Source organism: Pseudomyrmex gracilis, unplaced genomic scaffold (assembly GCF_002006095.1).
Source record: "Pseudomyrmex gracilis isolate BER0280 unplaced genomic scaffold, ASM200609v1 scaffold_68, whole genome shotgun sequence".
Classification (NCBI taxonomy): Eukaryota; Metazoa; Arthropoda; class Insecta; order Hymenoptera; family Formicidae; genus Pseudomyrmex; species Pseudomyrmex gracilis.
The window spans coordinates 146,952-163,433 of NW_018020652.1; the positions used below are offsets into that span (position 1 = coordinate 146,952).

The following is a 16,482-nucleotide window of genomic DNA, read 5'->3' on the forward strand; positions in this document are numbered from 1 at the left end:
AAACTCACTTGTAAAAATTTACAAGTGAATTCGTTACATGTGTATACTTATACATGTATAAGTTCTCGCTCAAACACCTTGAGAACGGCTCGTAAGGCCTTATATTCATTCATTGGTTTAAATTTCACGAGCCTTAAGTCTTTATAAAAAGAAAAATATTGTAAATCTCCGGAATATTATACTCCGGCGTTTCGATCGTTTCGTTTTTTCACGAGAGAGAAGAAACATTTCCGCCCCCCTTCCTCTCCCGAACACACGTTTTTTTTTGTTTTTGCTATTAAATATATGATTTCGAAAACGCCATCAATCATTCACGCGTAAAGTCCATCTGTGTGTCAAATAATGCAGCCGCGTCGTGTTTGGAGAATAATATTAAAACGTCTTCAATATTTGACCGCTCCATCGACAATTCATGGAAAAACACACAATGCATCTTTTAGCGCGCGTTGTAATTACTCGCGATATCTATAATTTGTTGCTGCGCGCGCGCGCCACACGGTCCTGTGTGCGATGTGCGCGCGAAATAATTTATGTTGTTTATTGTAATTTCACGCGGCGCGCAATGTGTTTTCTATGTATAATTTCAACGTATATAAAAAACAATACCGAAAAATTACATTGCTTCGTTTTTTTTTTTTTGTTTTTTTAAACGCGCGTCTTGAACTCGCCTCGATTTTATCCACGAAATATCCGTATGGTAACCGCCGCCGATATACAATTAACCCCCGAGAGCGCGGCATTTAAAACCGAAGAGTCGCGCCTGCGCGAAAACTAACACGGCTATTATTATTCCCAGGACAATCGTCGATATTAATTTCCGTACGTATTCCGGGCTTATCCCCCCCCCTCCCACCCTCCGTTCTAAACGGCTCAACCCCGATGCGGATGTTGAAGTGAAACGGAATCGTATTTTAACGTTCGCGCGCTAATATTTATCCCGGATTAAAAATTCACATTTTCCGTTCCCGAACCGGAACGCGCACAAACACACCAAAAACAAACGCGCGCTCTCATTATTTAAACCAAAATTCGGAACGCGCGAACGACCATTACGACAGATTGTTCCCAATGGCTCCGCGAATTGCGCGATAGAAAAGACCGAGTGTTTTAACGACCAAATGGATCTTCGCAACGACCCCGACACGATGCTGTTAGTACACACGGGCCAAAGAGAGGAGATGCACGACCGGGGGATACGTTTGCTGCTTCTTGCGCGAAAATACATCTCAAGTGTAAGGTACTCCTCAGAACAATACCTACGGGACTCGGTGTAACATCACGGGGTCGGGGCTTGGAACATTACCTCTTTCGAAACGGGTCACTGAGCACGAACTCGGAGCAATTACGGTGACAATGAAAAATTTATATAAGTGGTTTTCGTCGACTTTTAATGTTTTGCGATCAGGCAACAATTAGAATTGCAATCTCATTCTTTTATAAAGTTGAGAAATGGAGAACGAGAGAATCTACTTAATTACGAAATCCGTTTCTTTGCCCAACTTGCGGCTGTTTTCACTTTTTTTTTTTTTTTTTTTTTTTTTACCGAAACTTTGTGACAATTATTTTATTTCCACTGTTGTGTGTAAATCGAGTTCTCAAACGAGAGATCTTGTCTCTCTCTTTCTTTCTTTCTTTCTCTCTAAATTGTTTCAATTTCTTAAATCACAATGGAAGTTGTTGCGAAAAAAAAAAAAAAAAGCCCGCGCGCGATTTTATTAACAAGCACGTATATATATCGTAATGTGCAATTACTTTTGCGTTTTTGTTTTCATTTGTGGATTTTTGCGAGCATTTCTCAAGCTTCATTATTCGCGAAATAACGAAACAGAGAAAGAAGGAAAGAAAGGAGGGGAAGACAAAAGAAGGTCGAGGCTTTAAACCGACGCTAAGGGTCCCAACCTCTCTCTCCTCGGGGGATCAACTGTAAATAACAAAGCCTCCAATTTCCTTCAATTTGCGGTACGAAATACACGAGCGCTTGTCTATTCTTTCGATCAACTTTTTTTTCTCACGCGATATATCGCATTTTTTCTTTCTCTCTCTCTCTCTCTCTCTCTCTCTTTTTGTACCGACTCGAACTATCGTCGTATTTGCGCGATCGGTTGCTCTCCTCGTTAATTCGCATCACGCGCAGGGATTTTCGTATTCTGTCCGAAAGTTTCACAATCTTGCCGCATTATCGAGTCAGGAAGTCAGAGTGACCCGGAGATACTGGGGCAGAAGAAATTGCGGCTCATCTGTTCGAGAGAGGCTCTCTCTCGCAAGCGTTGCGGGCGCGCGCATCTTTGTCCTCCGATTAGTTAAATCGTGCGAGCAATATCAAAAAATCGATTTTAGCGCGCACACATATATATATACACATATGTACACATACACACACACACACATAATAATCTCTCGTCGCCAGGAGAAATAGGACGACGGAGAGGCGCGGATATTCTTGCGGCGTATAATTAATTAACTGTTTTCGCACTCGCGATTTAGGCCATTAGCTAATTGAAGGGATCATAAACCACGCGATCCGTGCCCATCTAGAAACTGTGTTTAAATCAGAGGAGAACCGAACATAGATACTGTTACTCATAGGCTTTAATCGAAATGACGACTCGTGTGTGCGTGTGTGCGTGCGTGCGCGTGTGCTTGTCATCACAATATTATGATAATACATTACGCCATAATAATTAGTACACCCGGCCGCACACATCCGTACGTTGCAAGACAAACAAGATATTTAGGATATATAATCTATGCGGCTCATACATGATAATGCAGATGCGTTGATGGATACGCTCTGGTTAGTTGCGACGATTTATAGTCGTTGCTCAAAATGCAACAATTTACACATCAATTATGCGACATCATGTTTATTAATCTAAGTTAATGTAGAATCGGAGGACGCGCACACACTCCGACGTGCGACGCGACCCGTCGCGGAACCGGAAATTCTCGCGTACGATTGTTAATTTATATAATCGATTAATTTATGTATCAATTAATTCGCACGTCAACGCGTTTGTGTTCACGCGTCGTTCACTTGCGAATTTAATGCGCGACCGCGCAGTTTTGAAACTTTTTTCTTTTTTCATTTACAAATAGCAACGTGAGTTTTTTTCTGTAAAAAATTTTATTTCCTGTTAATTTTCATTAAAAAAAAAAAACAAAAATTGTGACGTGTCAATTTTGTTTGTTCTAGTTCGCGAGTCAAATAAATCGATTTTGATTGAAATCAAAATTGATAAAAAAATGTTTCCTTTGACAAATCCTCCGCCAGGTGTGTGTCCATTGCAGAGATTAAATCGTTTCTCCAATTTTTTCAATCGCTCGCTCGCACGCTCGCAAAGGTGTGCGTTTCGAGAAATTTGACACACGCTTTGACACACGCCGAAATCTTCTAATATCAATTACGATATCGCGTCGGGCACGATCGAATTTGCCAGTCTATGTTTAGTTATTACCCGTGTCGTACCCCGTGAAATACGGCGATAAGATCCGTTTCCATCACGTGTTACGGTCGTGTCAAGGTCTTCAGACTCTGCAAATTGCGTTACGCGAAGTTTGATGGATAATCCCGTACGACATGATACTAATCACGTTTACCCGGTTTGATATCAAAGCCGATTGACTCTCTCACTCTCTTCTCTCTCTCTCTCTTTCTCTCCGCGGGGGTATGAGGACGTGTCGTTGCGCGCGCGAGCGTGTCGTTTGCGGTTTCGATGCGCAAAAGAGCGCGGCGGGTAATGCTTTTGAAACGTCGACTCGCCCCCGTTTCCTAAGGGATATAAACTTCCCGTTCCGCGGCAATTCCAACCAATTTGCTATTCATGCTGCTTCGATGTACGAGGCCAGCCGCGGGCTGTTGTGATACGGGCAGCTAATCAAAAACTCTCGTCGGGAACAAGCCGGGCCGCGTCGATGCAACAAGCAGAAACCTCCGCGCTCACAGCCTAAAGCGAGGATGGATAGCCGGAAAACACAGGAGGAAAGGATATATACGGGAGAGAAGAGACGGCAAGCGAGAGAGAGAGAGAGAGAGAGAGACGCGGGGAAGGGGAGGGAAACGGGCGGCGGATGGTAGGGAAATGCATCGGGCGGGTTGTTGGTTGGTAGTTTCGTCTGTTGACGTTTCATTCGGCTTCTCTAGAGTGTTGCGCATACACGCCTGTAAATGTATACGCGTACACAACGATGTACACTTAACATGGCGGTACCTAGGGGAGGAAAAGAGAGAGAGAGAGAGAGAGAGAGAGAAGCACTTGACTCGCCCCTTGAGCTATAAAAGTAATTATCGGCGGTTAACGATTTAACGTGCGCGGCAGCGAGCCCGGGTCGGTGGTGGTTCTCGTCGGACGCGCGGTTGCAAATCATGTGGGACAGATGGGACGGAGGAAATCACGAGTACGGAGACGTCTTTAATTAAATTGATCCTCGATTTCGCGTAGCTTTATCAAACCGTGACACTTTGACAAAAAAGCTGACCGATGGATTATCCGTCATTGTCCGATGGCGATACCCGTAGGCGAATCGGTTTATCATTCTCTCCGATAAAAATTGATATATAAAAACATTCGCCGCTCAAATGCGTCCCTTTGAACTCGGCGAAGAAGATTTTTACGTACGTCAGACACGACGACGTAAAATAAAAATAAAAAAAAATAAAAATAAAAAAAAATTCGGCTGATAAAGTAACTTTTGACGATGACTTTCAACTCGGTGGGGAAAGGTGGGGAGAAAGATGGGCACCTGAGACACAAGATTTCTCTCTCTTGTCTGTAACCAAAAGCCACACGTACTCACCCGTCCGACAGGCTGTCCCACTCGGAGAGCGCCGAGTGAGTTTAAGATCACCGTGTAATTTAATACGGAGCACAGTCGAGCACTCTACAAGGACTCGACGACTTGTTGGAGATTTCCGTCTAAACTCGGGCTCCCCTCGATCGTGAGAAAGCGTCGACAACAGCCTCGTAATAGAAGCGCTCGACGAGCGGCAACGCGTTAAGGTCCGCGGCGCGATAAGAGCGCAACCCTCTCTCTCTCTCTCTTTCTCGTCCCCAACCCTCCCGCTTAAGGTCGTAAGGCAAGCGGATAGATGAAGGGTGAATTTAAAGGGGCTGGCCGACTTCTCGTCTCTCGGCCGGCTTTAACCGGTGCGACGAGCACCTGCAAGTAGACAATCCGACGATCGACCGGCACGCATATATAACGTTCGCGTTCTCGCTACACCCGAGATCCCCGGGTAGAGAATGCATCGCACACATGCTCTTATTCCCCCCTATCTGGCACGAGTATATACTTGCGCACTTTAGCGCCCGGCAAAGCGTGTGCCCCGTGTGTTGCGAGGCAACACGGCTCGACACTTAACCCACGCAAACGGACCGCGTTGCTTATTCAATGCCCGCACGTCGACCCGCCCGTCACCCCTTGATGGACTAGCCCTTCCGGTGCGTTAAGATCTGGCGCTCGGTATACGATGTATTGCGCGCAACCCCGTAGTTGACGGGAAAGAGGGAAGTTCGCGACGACGATTTCGCGATAGCATCTACTCCGCTCTCTCTCTCTCTCTCTCTCTCTCTCCGACGTACGTAACGAGAGGTATATTTACATGGCGTGATATTACACATGTCGCCGTGCGGCGCGTATTATCGACGCGCTAATTACGCGGATTTGTATTTCACCGGCTTCGTGTCGCCGCGAACTCAACTTCTCGCGAACAAGAGAACGGCCACGTTGTGTGTCTCGAAACGGTTCGTACCGTATTACGCTCTTTTATGCAAATATAACAGCGAAAATCCCGGATCGTTAATGCCGCGCGTTATATGTATAATATCTGATCGCTGAGGCGAAATCGCGAAAAGAAGAAGATACCGCGCCACGAAGTACACTCGGTTATTGCAATTTCTTCTCGTTTGCGTACCTTCGTTCGCATGTTCCATTATGCGGATAAGATCAAATGCTTGCGCGAAATTGGAAATGTGTATTGTAATTTGTTTGTTTTTTTTTTTTTTGTTTTTTACCAAGAGACGGAGACTCGTGGTGGCTGAGTCACTCCACAGATATTTTTTACGTAACTAATTAACCAAATACAACTAAATTACATTTAAATATAATAAACAAAATAAGTTTGAAAAGAATAATAAAATATATAAGATAATATTTCGCGTATAAAACTTTGTATACGTATTCGATGCGCAACACGAGTGTACGCCAACGACTTTTTATCATTCGGAAAACGAGTTAGAAGTGACCCAGTCACGGTCTTCCGAAGGGTGCGACCTCCGAGGGTTAATCATGTTAAGTCAGACTAGGTCGGATCGAATCAAAAACAGACGTGCCAAGTGTTGTTGAGCATTTTAAATATTTTTGGTGTTGCTCTTCCAAGCGTAAAAAAAAAATATACATATATATATATATATATCTGTCGTATTGTACATCTGAGACGGTTTCAGTGTAAAGAGAGTCTCGTGTAGTTTCTGCTAATCCGACGGCGCGCATTATCTCCGTCTCTTTTTCGACAGAAATATATATATATATATATATATATATATATATCTCTCTTTTCGGCGTGTGTGTTTTTAGTAATTATGTTCTTCTGACGAGTGTTCTCTCTAAATTATAATATGCACGTTGTGTGCGTCTAGCTCCGAAGTTTTAGCTAACGCCCGTGTTATTTTGTTTATCTCTCTATTATTTATATTATATTACAATACACAACGCGCAAACTTTAATATGCATTATTGAAATATATAAGCCGTTTGTTTAGCGTGCGCTAACTTTGTACGCACTGCGTGCCGCGTTTCGAGTTATTTAATAATGGAGACAGATAGTAATCATGCAGAATGGCGCTACGCATATTAAATATACATTTTCCGCGTGTTCGGCTTATGCACTGAGGGGGTTGTTATAATAAAATACATTGGAAATAAAATTGGTAACTGTGTGGCAATATAATAAATAAAAATAAAAATAAAAAAAATAAAAAAAAACATCACGCGCGCGAGCGCGCAATAATTTTGCTGTCTTTCCACATGCTTCGTTTTATAATTAGCTGTTTTTTCGAACGTGTCATGCGCGGACGAGCACAACATATTTTCTGCTAAAAAAAAAAAAAACTAATTAGACTGAATACCGCAACTGAATGTGAATTTTTGAACCCGAGAGAGGTTGAGTTATTTCGATTCGATATTTAATCCTAATTCTGAAACCGGTTTTTTTCTTATTTTAAAATACTAAGAAAATTTTGCAAAACTTTTAGCATCTTCTTTCAAGTGTCCGCTGATATGTTTTATTGTTTATTTAACGAAAAACTACCCCTGTACACAATTTATTTGCAATGATTTTGTTGAAGAGTGTCTCGAAAAATGCAAACAACAAAAAAAAGGTCGAGAATTAGAGTTAAATTCGAATCGCACAAATCTTGAGCGACACGAGAGAGACAGAATATAACATCGCGATTTTCTATCGGTGTGGCAAAAATGTTGCGCGCGAACATAAAGTTGCGAAAATATAAACTTCGACGGAAATTAGGTACCGCATTTACTGTGATATATCACGTCGCCGGGGATAATATGTGTACGTCATCGTTCCGTTTGCTATACTTCCTCTCACACAGAGGTGTTACCGGGGTGTTCGACTACTACGTACGATCCCGACGTCGGGCGGGCGATACAAACTTTCGACATTAACCCGCGCCCAAGTTTGTCCCTTCACACGCCAGCAATCATATTTTTGCCTGACCGCAAAATTATCTAATTGCCACGGCTATAAAATATTGGCCCAGTTGCCGGTCTAACTTCGGGGGAGCTCAGTCAAATTAAATGCTGGCACGACCCAACTGTTACCCAACTTCATATCTCCCACCAAACCCTTTCTCTCCCTTTCCACCGTTTCTTCTTTCTCGTCCGATTGATATTACGATATTGAGAATTGATATCAACAATCTCCCTTTTCATTTGTAAGGTAAATACAAACGGAAAGTCGGGGTGTGTGTTCCCTTTCCAAGTGTATATATATATATATATATCGGCGTTCGTGTTCGCGCGCGACGCAAACAAATTATCTCGATTCCGTTTGTTTATTTGCGTGACGGCTGCCACCTCGATATTTGTCGTATACAGTGTAACTCAAGAGAGCATGTCAATATATACGGTTTGCCGTAACACACATCTTCCCCCGTTCTCATCGGGGCATGCAGATCGGCGCACGTTGGATTATGGTGCGCCGCGCGTTTTGAATTTGCAGATGAGAGTTGGCGAAACTGTCCGAGATATATATATGTGTGTGTGTGTGTGTGCCTGTGTGTGTGTGCCTGCGGAAGAAGAATATATCGAAGCGAAGAGGAGAAAAGTCCGGGGCCATATAAACTCCGACGTGTAATTCAGCCGGGTAAAACGCCAGCCGATAAACTTGCACTCGGGACTTCTCCCTGTTTTCTTTGAATGCGCTTCAACGTGGGCGCGTACACCGCACTTTCAAGCGCGCTCTCTCTCCTCGATATTTTCCAAGCCGTTGTTTTCCTTTTATCGTGCGTCTCGTTTCAACTTATTTAAGTCCCCTTTTCTCTATCCTCCCTTCTCGCCCAAAGCTTTTGATACCGCCGTATTACGTTGCAGGTGAGCGAATTCACGCATTGGTTACTTAGTGTTCTTCGTTAATGCGTTAAAATTGTATTGACACGCGCGTGTCGGCCCCCTCTCCCTCCCGACCGACCGACACGCGTGCGTCGTAATCTGTGACGCACGCGGAGCAATTTTAATTAAACGCGATTTTATTCCCGTTGTAACCTTTTGTAATGGATTTTTTTCTACGAGCTTGCGCGATATAATAAAAAGCGCAGATCGTGCAACACACTCGTGCAATGCGAAAGAGAACGAGAAAAAAAAAAAAACACACAGAAATTGTCTTATTGCGTTCCGCGTTAAAATGGTTGAAAACGTTCGCGGATACTTTTGCAAAAAAATCAAAGACACGTGTTTGCGTATTTGTCGAACTCTCGACGCACACACATCCTCCCGAATCCTCTTTCCGTTTCGTCAGAATTTTCTGTTGGGTTTCGAAATATTGCAAATTTGTTCGATAACATTCTCAACAACTTTTTGCGATTCGCAAATATCCGTTACAACCGCGTGACGAAAGTTATGCCGCTTTGCCGTATTGCCGCAACTTCGTTGAAGGAGAGTCGCCAAGAAGGTCTTTTTATGCCACGGCGACCCGCAGGTACGTGATATTATGCGAAAAGAGAGTGACTTTGAAGTACGCACAAATCGAAAGGCGCAGATATAACTCGAGTGCACGTACTTGGCCGAACACGATTGGCCGTGTCGACACAATGCGAGAATTTGCTTCAAACGTGCCAAGTCGTCCACTCGAAGCTCGAGAGTTTTGTTAGAATTCGCCAATAAGATTGTGTACAGTTCAATGCGGATAACGCACGTCAAAAATGTGACATAATCACATTCCGTTTGTGTAAATGTGAATGATCGGACAAGTAACCACCGGTCAGACATTTTTATTAAGGAAACGCAATTATCAACAAAGTAATTTTCCACGGGGGTTGAGAACAAATGTTCAACACATTTTATATCTGGTGGCAAATATATTTACGTAATTATTTCTTTAACAAACGTCCGATCATTGGGACATTTATGACGTGTGGTTATTATTATTAATTAATTAATTCAAGACGAAGCAAAAGTATTGACGGTAAACATAAATAATTATTTCATTTTCAATTTGTGAAAAAAAATCTTAAATATATTATGACCGCACCGGAGAGTCCGATGGAAGCAAAATTTAATCGTTAAGAGAACAGTCGAGCTTTTCGTAATTAGACTGCTAATTAAATTTATGCAGTCTCTAATTTGCCGAGTCAATATTAAAATATTAGTTTAAACACTCGTTAATCATTGCAATTGCGCTAAAACACGATTCGAATAATAGGTGTAATAAAAAGCACGAGCTTGAAATAAATTAAACTCGTTATATTTATCGCATTTTTATGCAATTTTTCTCGAACGGGAATATTTCATGAAATACAAAAGTGCGTTCCTTTCTTTTTGCGACGTATATTTCTAGTTTTATTGCTTCGGTCAAACACAAAAAAAAAAAAAAAAAAAACGGTGGAATTTAAATTACACGTAACAAGATAATCAACATTCTTTTGTATTCCACGGCAACTTAATTACAAAGAAGCAAGACGCCCTTACCGCGAATCTCTAAACCTTAATATCACAGAGGATTCCGAGAGAGGTCGAAATGAAAATGAAGCTTTAGATTACGTCAGGGACGCGCTGCTTATAGAAAATGAGAGAGGGAGACGCCGCGGGAGCAAAGAGGAAACACGAGGAGAGGAAACCGAGAAACACATTCGGGCGCGTTTTACCGGCAAAAACTGCGCCTCCGCGCGAAAAATGTAAATTAGAATATAAAGAATTAGAAAGGCAAAAAAAAAAAAGAGTATTATAAATTAAAGTAATCCACGGTCGGTTCCCGCATTTTTAATCGCGGTAACGTATTACGTCCGCGCGCGCGGAAACTGTCGCGCGAAGGCTGGATGTTTACGGCGAGAAGGAACAGAAAGAGAGAGAGAGAGAGAAAGAGAGAGAAAAGCTGGAACACACAGGGCGAACTTTTCTTCGGGACCATTATTTTCTCTTATGAGAAATTTGGGGGATACGTCCCGGGAATATTAACCGCGTAAAGGTGGCCGGCAAGAAAGTACTTTCCGCGAATTTGGCCTATGCAAATACGGGCGAACAATCCGGGAGAGGGGTTGGTAGGTCGAGTTCTCGCAAACCCTCGCCTAGTGAAAAAGTTTGGACGCCCCGCGACGAATACTAATTAAAGACTTGCGGAATGAAATTAGTTAGCCGAGAGGTCGGGCGAGAGAAGAGAGAGAAAGAGAGAGAGAGAGAGAGAGAGAAGGAAGGGTGACTCCCGAGGATGGACGATGGAGTCCTCGACTCCGGCGACGAAGAGCCGCTTATGATAATATAATAATACTTACTTGGGGCCTCGGAGTGCTACCTCCAAGCTCATTATGCGTTTAGTTCATAACTTCAATTGGATTCTTACTATCCTCACTGAGCCAGGGCTTTCATCTTGCCGTTGTCTCAAACCATCCTAATTATACAAGTAATTACTATCTCGAAAGAGAGCGTTTTTCTTTCTCTATTTTTTTTTTTTTTTCTTCTCTCCCCTCCGACACCGACTACGCTCTCGTTCATCGGCCGCGACGATGCCGCGTAAGCAACGATAATTCGTCGTTCCCTTTTGCAATTCAAATCGTCCGGGTGTGTATTTCGGTTTCCGAAATCTCGTTGTTCTAATTTCGTCACGCAAACCGCGCGCGTTGCGCAAACTTTTTTCCCCAAATATATTTCCAAAGAGTGAGTTTTCTCTCTCGTCTCAATGCAACGCGCGGGCGAAAATGCGATTTGCGACTTATCGCGTCGAGTTAAACGCCGTTTCAGAAAAGGAGAGGGAAGAAAATATTTGTTGACCCTCTACCGCGCGCACTCCCCTTCCCTCTTCCCTTCACCGCCCATTGCTACGGGAAATTTTCACAGAGTCCATATTGTCGCTCGCGCGCGCGGGCTTTGAAATCAATCTCAGTACTCTGGGAACATGATAGTCCGATGCGAGTAGGAACTTCTTCCTCTTCCTCCGGTCTCGGTCCATTGAAAAAAGGCTCTTGAGTCCATCTCAAGGTATCGATTAACAAACACTCGAACGGCTAGTGCCGCGCCTTTGTAGAGCCCGCTTTGCAGAGTAACCGCTCGTGGTAAAGCCGTTTCGAGCTTTCCTGAATGGCACAGTGAAAGCTTTCTGTGCGAACGACTCGCCGAGTGTTGCACAAGAGGCGGACCTTTCGAACTCCCGCAGAATAACGCGACCGTGCGCATCCATTTGTGCGCGCGGTAGAATTTCGCCGACCTAATCGAATTCCGGTTGCGTCGGCGAAATTTTCGCATTCGCGACCGACGAGCGCGATATTTAATTTAGCAGCGCCGGGGGTTTGATATTCATGACGGGGCACACCGCGGAAATAAATATAACGCTTTTGACGAGAGAGAAAGAGAAAGAGAGAGAGAGAGAAGGAGAAAGCACTTGAGAAATATGTATCGACCCTTTGATTTTCCTCTCCCCCGAAAATTGCACCGTCACGATATATTATTCTACTCGCCGAGCTGTCTGCGACTTATCAGAAAATTACTGCTTTCAGCTTTTTGCCGTCGAAAACTCCGCGCGCTTAACATATTTTCTCTTTTTCCAACAGGAAAACTCTATTTCAACTTCTTGCAACGTCGTAATCGCATTCCCTCTCAGTTTTTGTATCCCACTTTATTGGTAATATCAACTCTCTCTCTTTTCGCACGCGCGCGCGCGCGAGTGCAATATTTTTTTTTCTTACACTATATGTATATATATATATATATATATATTTCGCTCTTTTGTGTCGTTACGCGGGTTTGAGTGTTTTTCAGAAAATAAGGCGGCGATAAAATTATACGACTGAGACCTGACGGGGCGAGAGAAACCCGCTCTTATACGGAAATGTAATCGCGTAATACGCGATACGGATTTAACACGTTCGCGTTTCACGTTTTCAAACCGACTATTGAAATACACTTTCACCTGCTGCATTATAAGGGAAACCATTTGTCACACGATAGCAATCATGCAATCACTAAGCTACTCACTTTTATATGCAACAACACAAACCGCACGGTCACGAGCCGTGTGTGTTACAAGGATAACGCCTTACCTTCGGATTTAGGTGCGGGAGGTTTGCGAGTGGCCCAATTTGTCCGAATACTTCTTCCGCCAAGCCACTGGCCGTTCATGTGACCGATGGCGCTCTCTGCTTCCTGAAAAAAAAAAAAAAACAAAAAGAATAAGAACGGGGTCAGCGTCTAATCAACATCTTCTGGGCGCAGAATTTAATTTGAATACAACAAAAACTTGGGGGGTGGGGAGAAGGAAGGGGGGATTGTTAAACGCATACGGGACGAAATTGCCTGATTGTCTCAATTTTGTACACGCTCTGCAAATTGCGTGGGTTTAACATCACGGCATGGTCGTTTAACATCTGTGTGTGATTTTTTTTTTTTTTTTTTTTACCAACACGTTCTTTAACATTCTATTATCGGCGTTACCCGTTTTTATCGTAATTTTAGAACCATGTTTGTCGGCGGGTTTTTGCACGCGGGAAGTCCGCGCTTAATATACAGCGCGCGGTATCTGCGCGGTAAATGTTATACGATTTTTATGTTACCGCGGGACCATTCATTAATTCACTCTTTACGATCAAAGGTACCGTTGATTTTGCAGAAAGCATTCAGATGGAAATACAAAATATTTTTGCATACAACGCGAAACAGTGGAGTTATTTTATTTTATAATACCGCTTTATCGAAGGCAACGTAAATGCGTACGGATAACATTTGCAAAATTTTTACATTACAATGCTCTATTTTGCTTCTCGAAGCAGACGTTTCTGTGTAATACGCGTACAAATATACGACGTGGAACAAAAACGTCGCGGGGATAGATAAAAGAGTCGAGAGACAGAGACAGAGAGAGAGAGAGAGAGAGAGAGACTTTTTTTGGGTTTGGTTCGTTTTATCGATGTGAATTTTGTAGACCAAACTCGCGAGACGATCGGTCTATTGGATTTGATTTCCGCGAATAGACCAATTAGTTCGCGAGTTAGTCCATTTCGAAACTCATCGAAAAAAGAAACGCTCTCTCAATTTGTTCGCGAGAGAAAACGAGAAAGAGAGAGAGAAAGAGAGAAAGAGTATCTGCAAACAAAAGATACATCAATAAAGAATAATTGACATTTATCATTTAATGAAGGAAAATTGCAAAATAACTAATACAACTGCAAAATGATTGGAGATGCGATTGTGTGTCTGTGTTTGCGTGTTACGCGGAAACGCTGCTGAAGGATTTCATCGTGAGACGAATGAAAATACCGCGACGGCGAAAGCTCCTTTATTGTCTTCGCTCGCAATGTCTATAACAACAATCGCGCGGGGAAGAGAGGAACCCGTCGTCGTAAGAACCGCGGCGACATTCGCGCTCGCGAGAAAAAGAAAGAAAGAAAGACAGAGAGAGAGAGAGGATGTCGTCGTCGTCGCGCGAGAGAGGATGCGAGCGGCATTCACACGCAAAAGCGCGGATAAAACCAACAGGTATGTCGACGTCAATATTATCCGCGACTTATTGTTGATTCAGCCGCGGTATCCCGCCGACGTGGCCCTCGATCCAGGTCAACTTAATATACGTTTTGAAATTTTATTCGATCGACTGCACTCTTGATTCCCCGGGATTTTCGCGCACCGCTCCGGGCGATCCGGGGACATTTTCCATCGCGGGATTCCCTTCTGGACGGAATCGCTTCTGGCAAAGGGCAACGAGAAACGGGGGCTTCGACGACGATATAGATGGGACCGTGTATATGTATACGTATTTCCGCGGGAGCTCTATTTTCGCGGAGAGAAACGCTCTAACAAAACTTGATTTCGCGGCGATATCCCAACGCGCTCGTCCATTTGCGTTCGCTCCGTGTGTGTGTGTGTGTGTGAGGGAAAAAAAAAAGAAAAAAAAAAACAAGGCCGAAATCTTTCCCATCGATCGGCTGAAACCCCGCGTAACGCGCGCGAGAAAGGTAAAAAGAGGTCGGACCCCGCCGGTAATATTCGCGCCGCTTGTGCGAAAGAAATATATACGCTGTGACACACGTCATCGATTGCATCGTGACACACGCGCACTCTCTCAGAGCTCACGAGCTCGCGCGCCGAACGTCGTGACGGTGGCATTCGGACGGTGGCGGAGAATCGCATCGGGGGATGAGAAGAAGGAGAAGAAGAAGTGCCGAGGAGGGATGGAGAGACCTAAAAATATTCTCGTCGCGAGAAATTCCCCCGAAAAAGTTTACTGTTCGAAAAGCTCCTCGGGGATGTGCGTAGTGAGAACCGGGAAAACCCCAGTCCAATCCCCTGTTACCCCCCTCCTCCCTCATTCCCTCAGTTTTCTACGATCTTTCCCTCTGCGCCTTTTCAGTTTCCGCGGCGGCACAGTCCACCCTCTCTCTTTTTCTCTCTCTCTCTCTCTCTCTCTCTCTGCTCCGCTCTCAACCATTTGCGCCATTTGGGGGAGTCCCTCGGCTTCGCCTCATCTCCGACCGGTTACTTTCTTCGTACGGCCGTGCAAGCTGCAGTCGAGAGCCCCAGTGGCTCTCTCTTTCTCTTTCCGCGCTTTTCTACGCCGTGTGCCCTTTCCACGCCGGTTTCTATCTGAATAAAGTATTTCCGATTCGAATTTCCATCCTCTGATATGACGGCGCACATTCGCGCGGTTAGCCTAGATAGAGCCAGGCGACCGAATGCCCCGCTCTAAGCCGATTCTAAACTTCGGTCGATATCCCCGACGCCTCTCTCCGACCCGCCTAACCCCTGAAAACCACCGCCGCCGCCGCCGCCGCCGCCGCCGCCGCTTGCCCCCTTCCGTCCGGCGGCGTGACCAGGGCGTTTACGTGATACGACCAGAAGCACCACTGTCCGTCAGTCGGTTCTCCCTACCTACCGTTTCACCCTTTTTCTCCTCCCCCGTTCGCGGCTGTTCGAGCTGTCCAAGCACCCATCAAATCGAATTTCTTCCGCGGCCGACGATGCTCTATAGATAAACGGGGGAGCGCCGCGCGCGCATCGACACCCAGCTGTTACACGCATTACTAAGTCATGCCCGATATATACGGCGTTACGCGCTGTCGGATTACGTGGCCTTAACGAAACTTCTCTTCTTTGCTAAACAAGTTGCACTAAGCTTGATCGCAGTCGACTTTGTCGCTACTTACGTCGAAGAGAGAACGCACAACTTTCTCAAATTAAAACTTCGTCATACGTATCTCTGACGCGTATTTTCCTCCTCCTCCTCCTCCTCCTCCTCCTCCCGCTTCCCGCCCTGATTACTGAAAGACGACACAGAGAGAAGAAACCAGCCAAGCTGTTTATTCAATTATATTCCGCGCGAGGGAAAATTTATACAAATTTTTTCTTTTTTTGCGTCACCGCGATGTTCTCACAGAGACACGTAATGAGTAACGGTACGGTTTCCGCGCCCGCGCGCATATATATATACATATATGATTTTCTTGAAAACGTTGAAAATTATTTATTTATTCGCTCGGCAAAATCCCGGGGAAAAAAAATCTTACGTAACGTTTCAAGCAATTTTTTAATAAAAGCTGTGCGAACGCACGACCAAATAAAAATATGACTTGTTGTTTCAAAAATTCTCCGTGACTTTATATACATCTACATATGTGTATATATACTACATCTCTGTTGCGTCAGAAAATAAAGACTATTTATTTACACGGTCGGCGTCGTATATTCAGTAACGTGTCAACGTGTCTGCTATGTGCATCCGGTGTTTTGACTGCGATCGTAAATAAAATAAACGTTTGCACATGCGCGCGTA

At 44.3% G+C, this 16,482-nt stretch overlaps 1 protein-coding gene across 15 annotated transcripts in view; it reads right to left on the reverse strand.

Moving 5' to 3' along the window:
- LOC109854490 (nucleolysin TIAR) overlaps nucleotides 1-16,482 on the reverse strand; it is a 455,086-nt gene that overhangs the window by 31,054 nt on the left and 407,550 nt on the right. For all 15 annotated transcript variants that reach the window (XM_020427608.1, XM_020427620.1, XM_020427609.1 and 12 more), the window contains one exon: nucleotides 12,761-12,863. In XM_020427608.1, coding sequence (XP_020283197.1) covers nucleotides 12,761-12,863 — 103 coding nt within the window. The remainder of the gene's footprint in view (nucleotides 1-12,760; nucleotides 12,864-16,482) is intronic.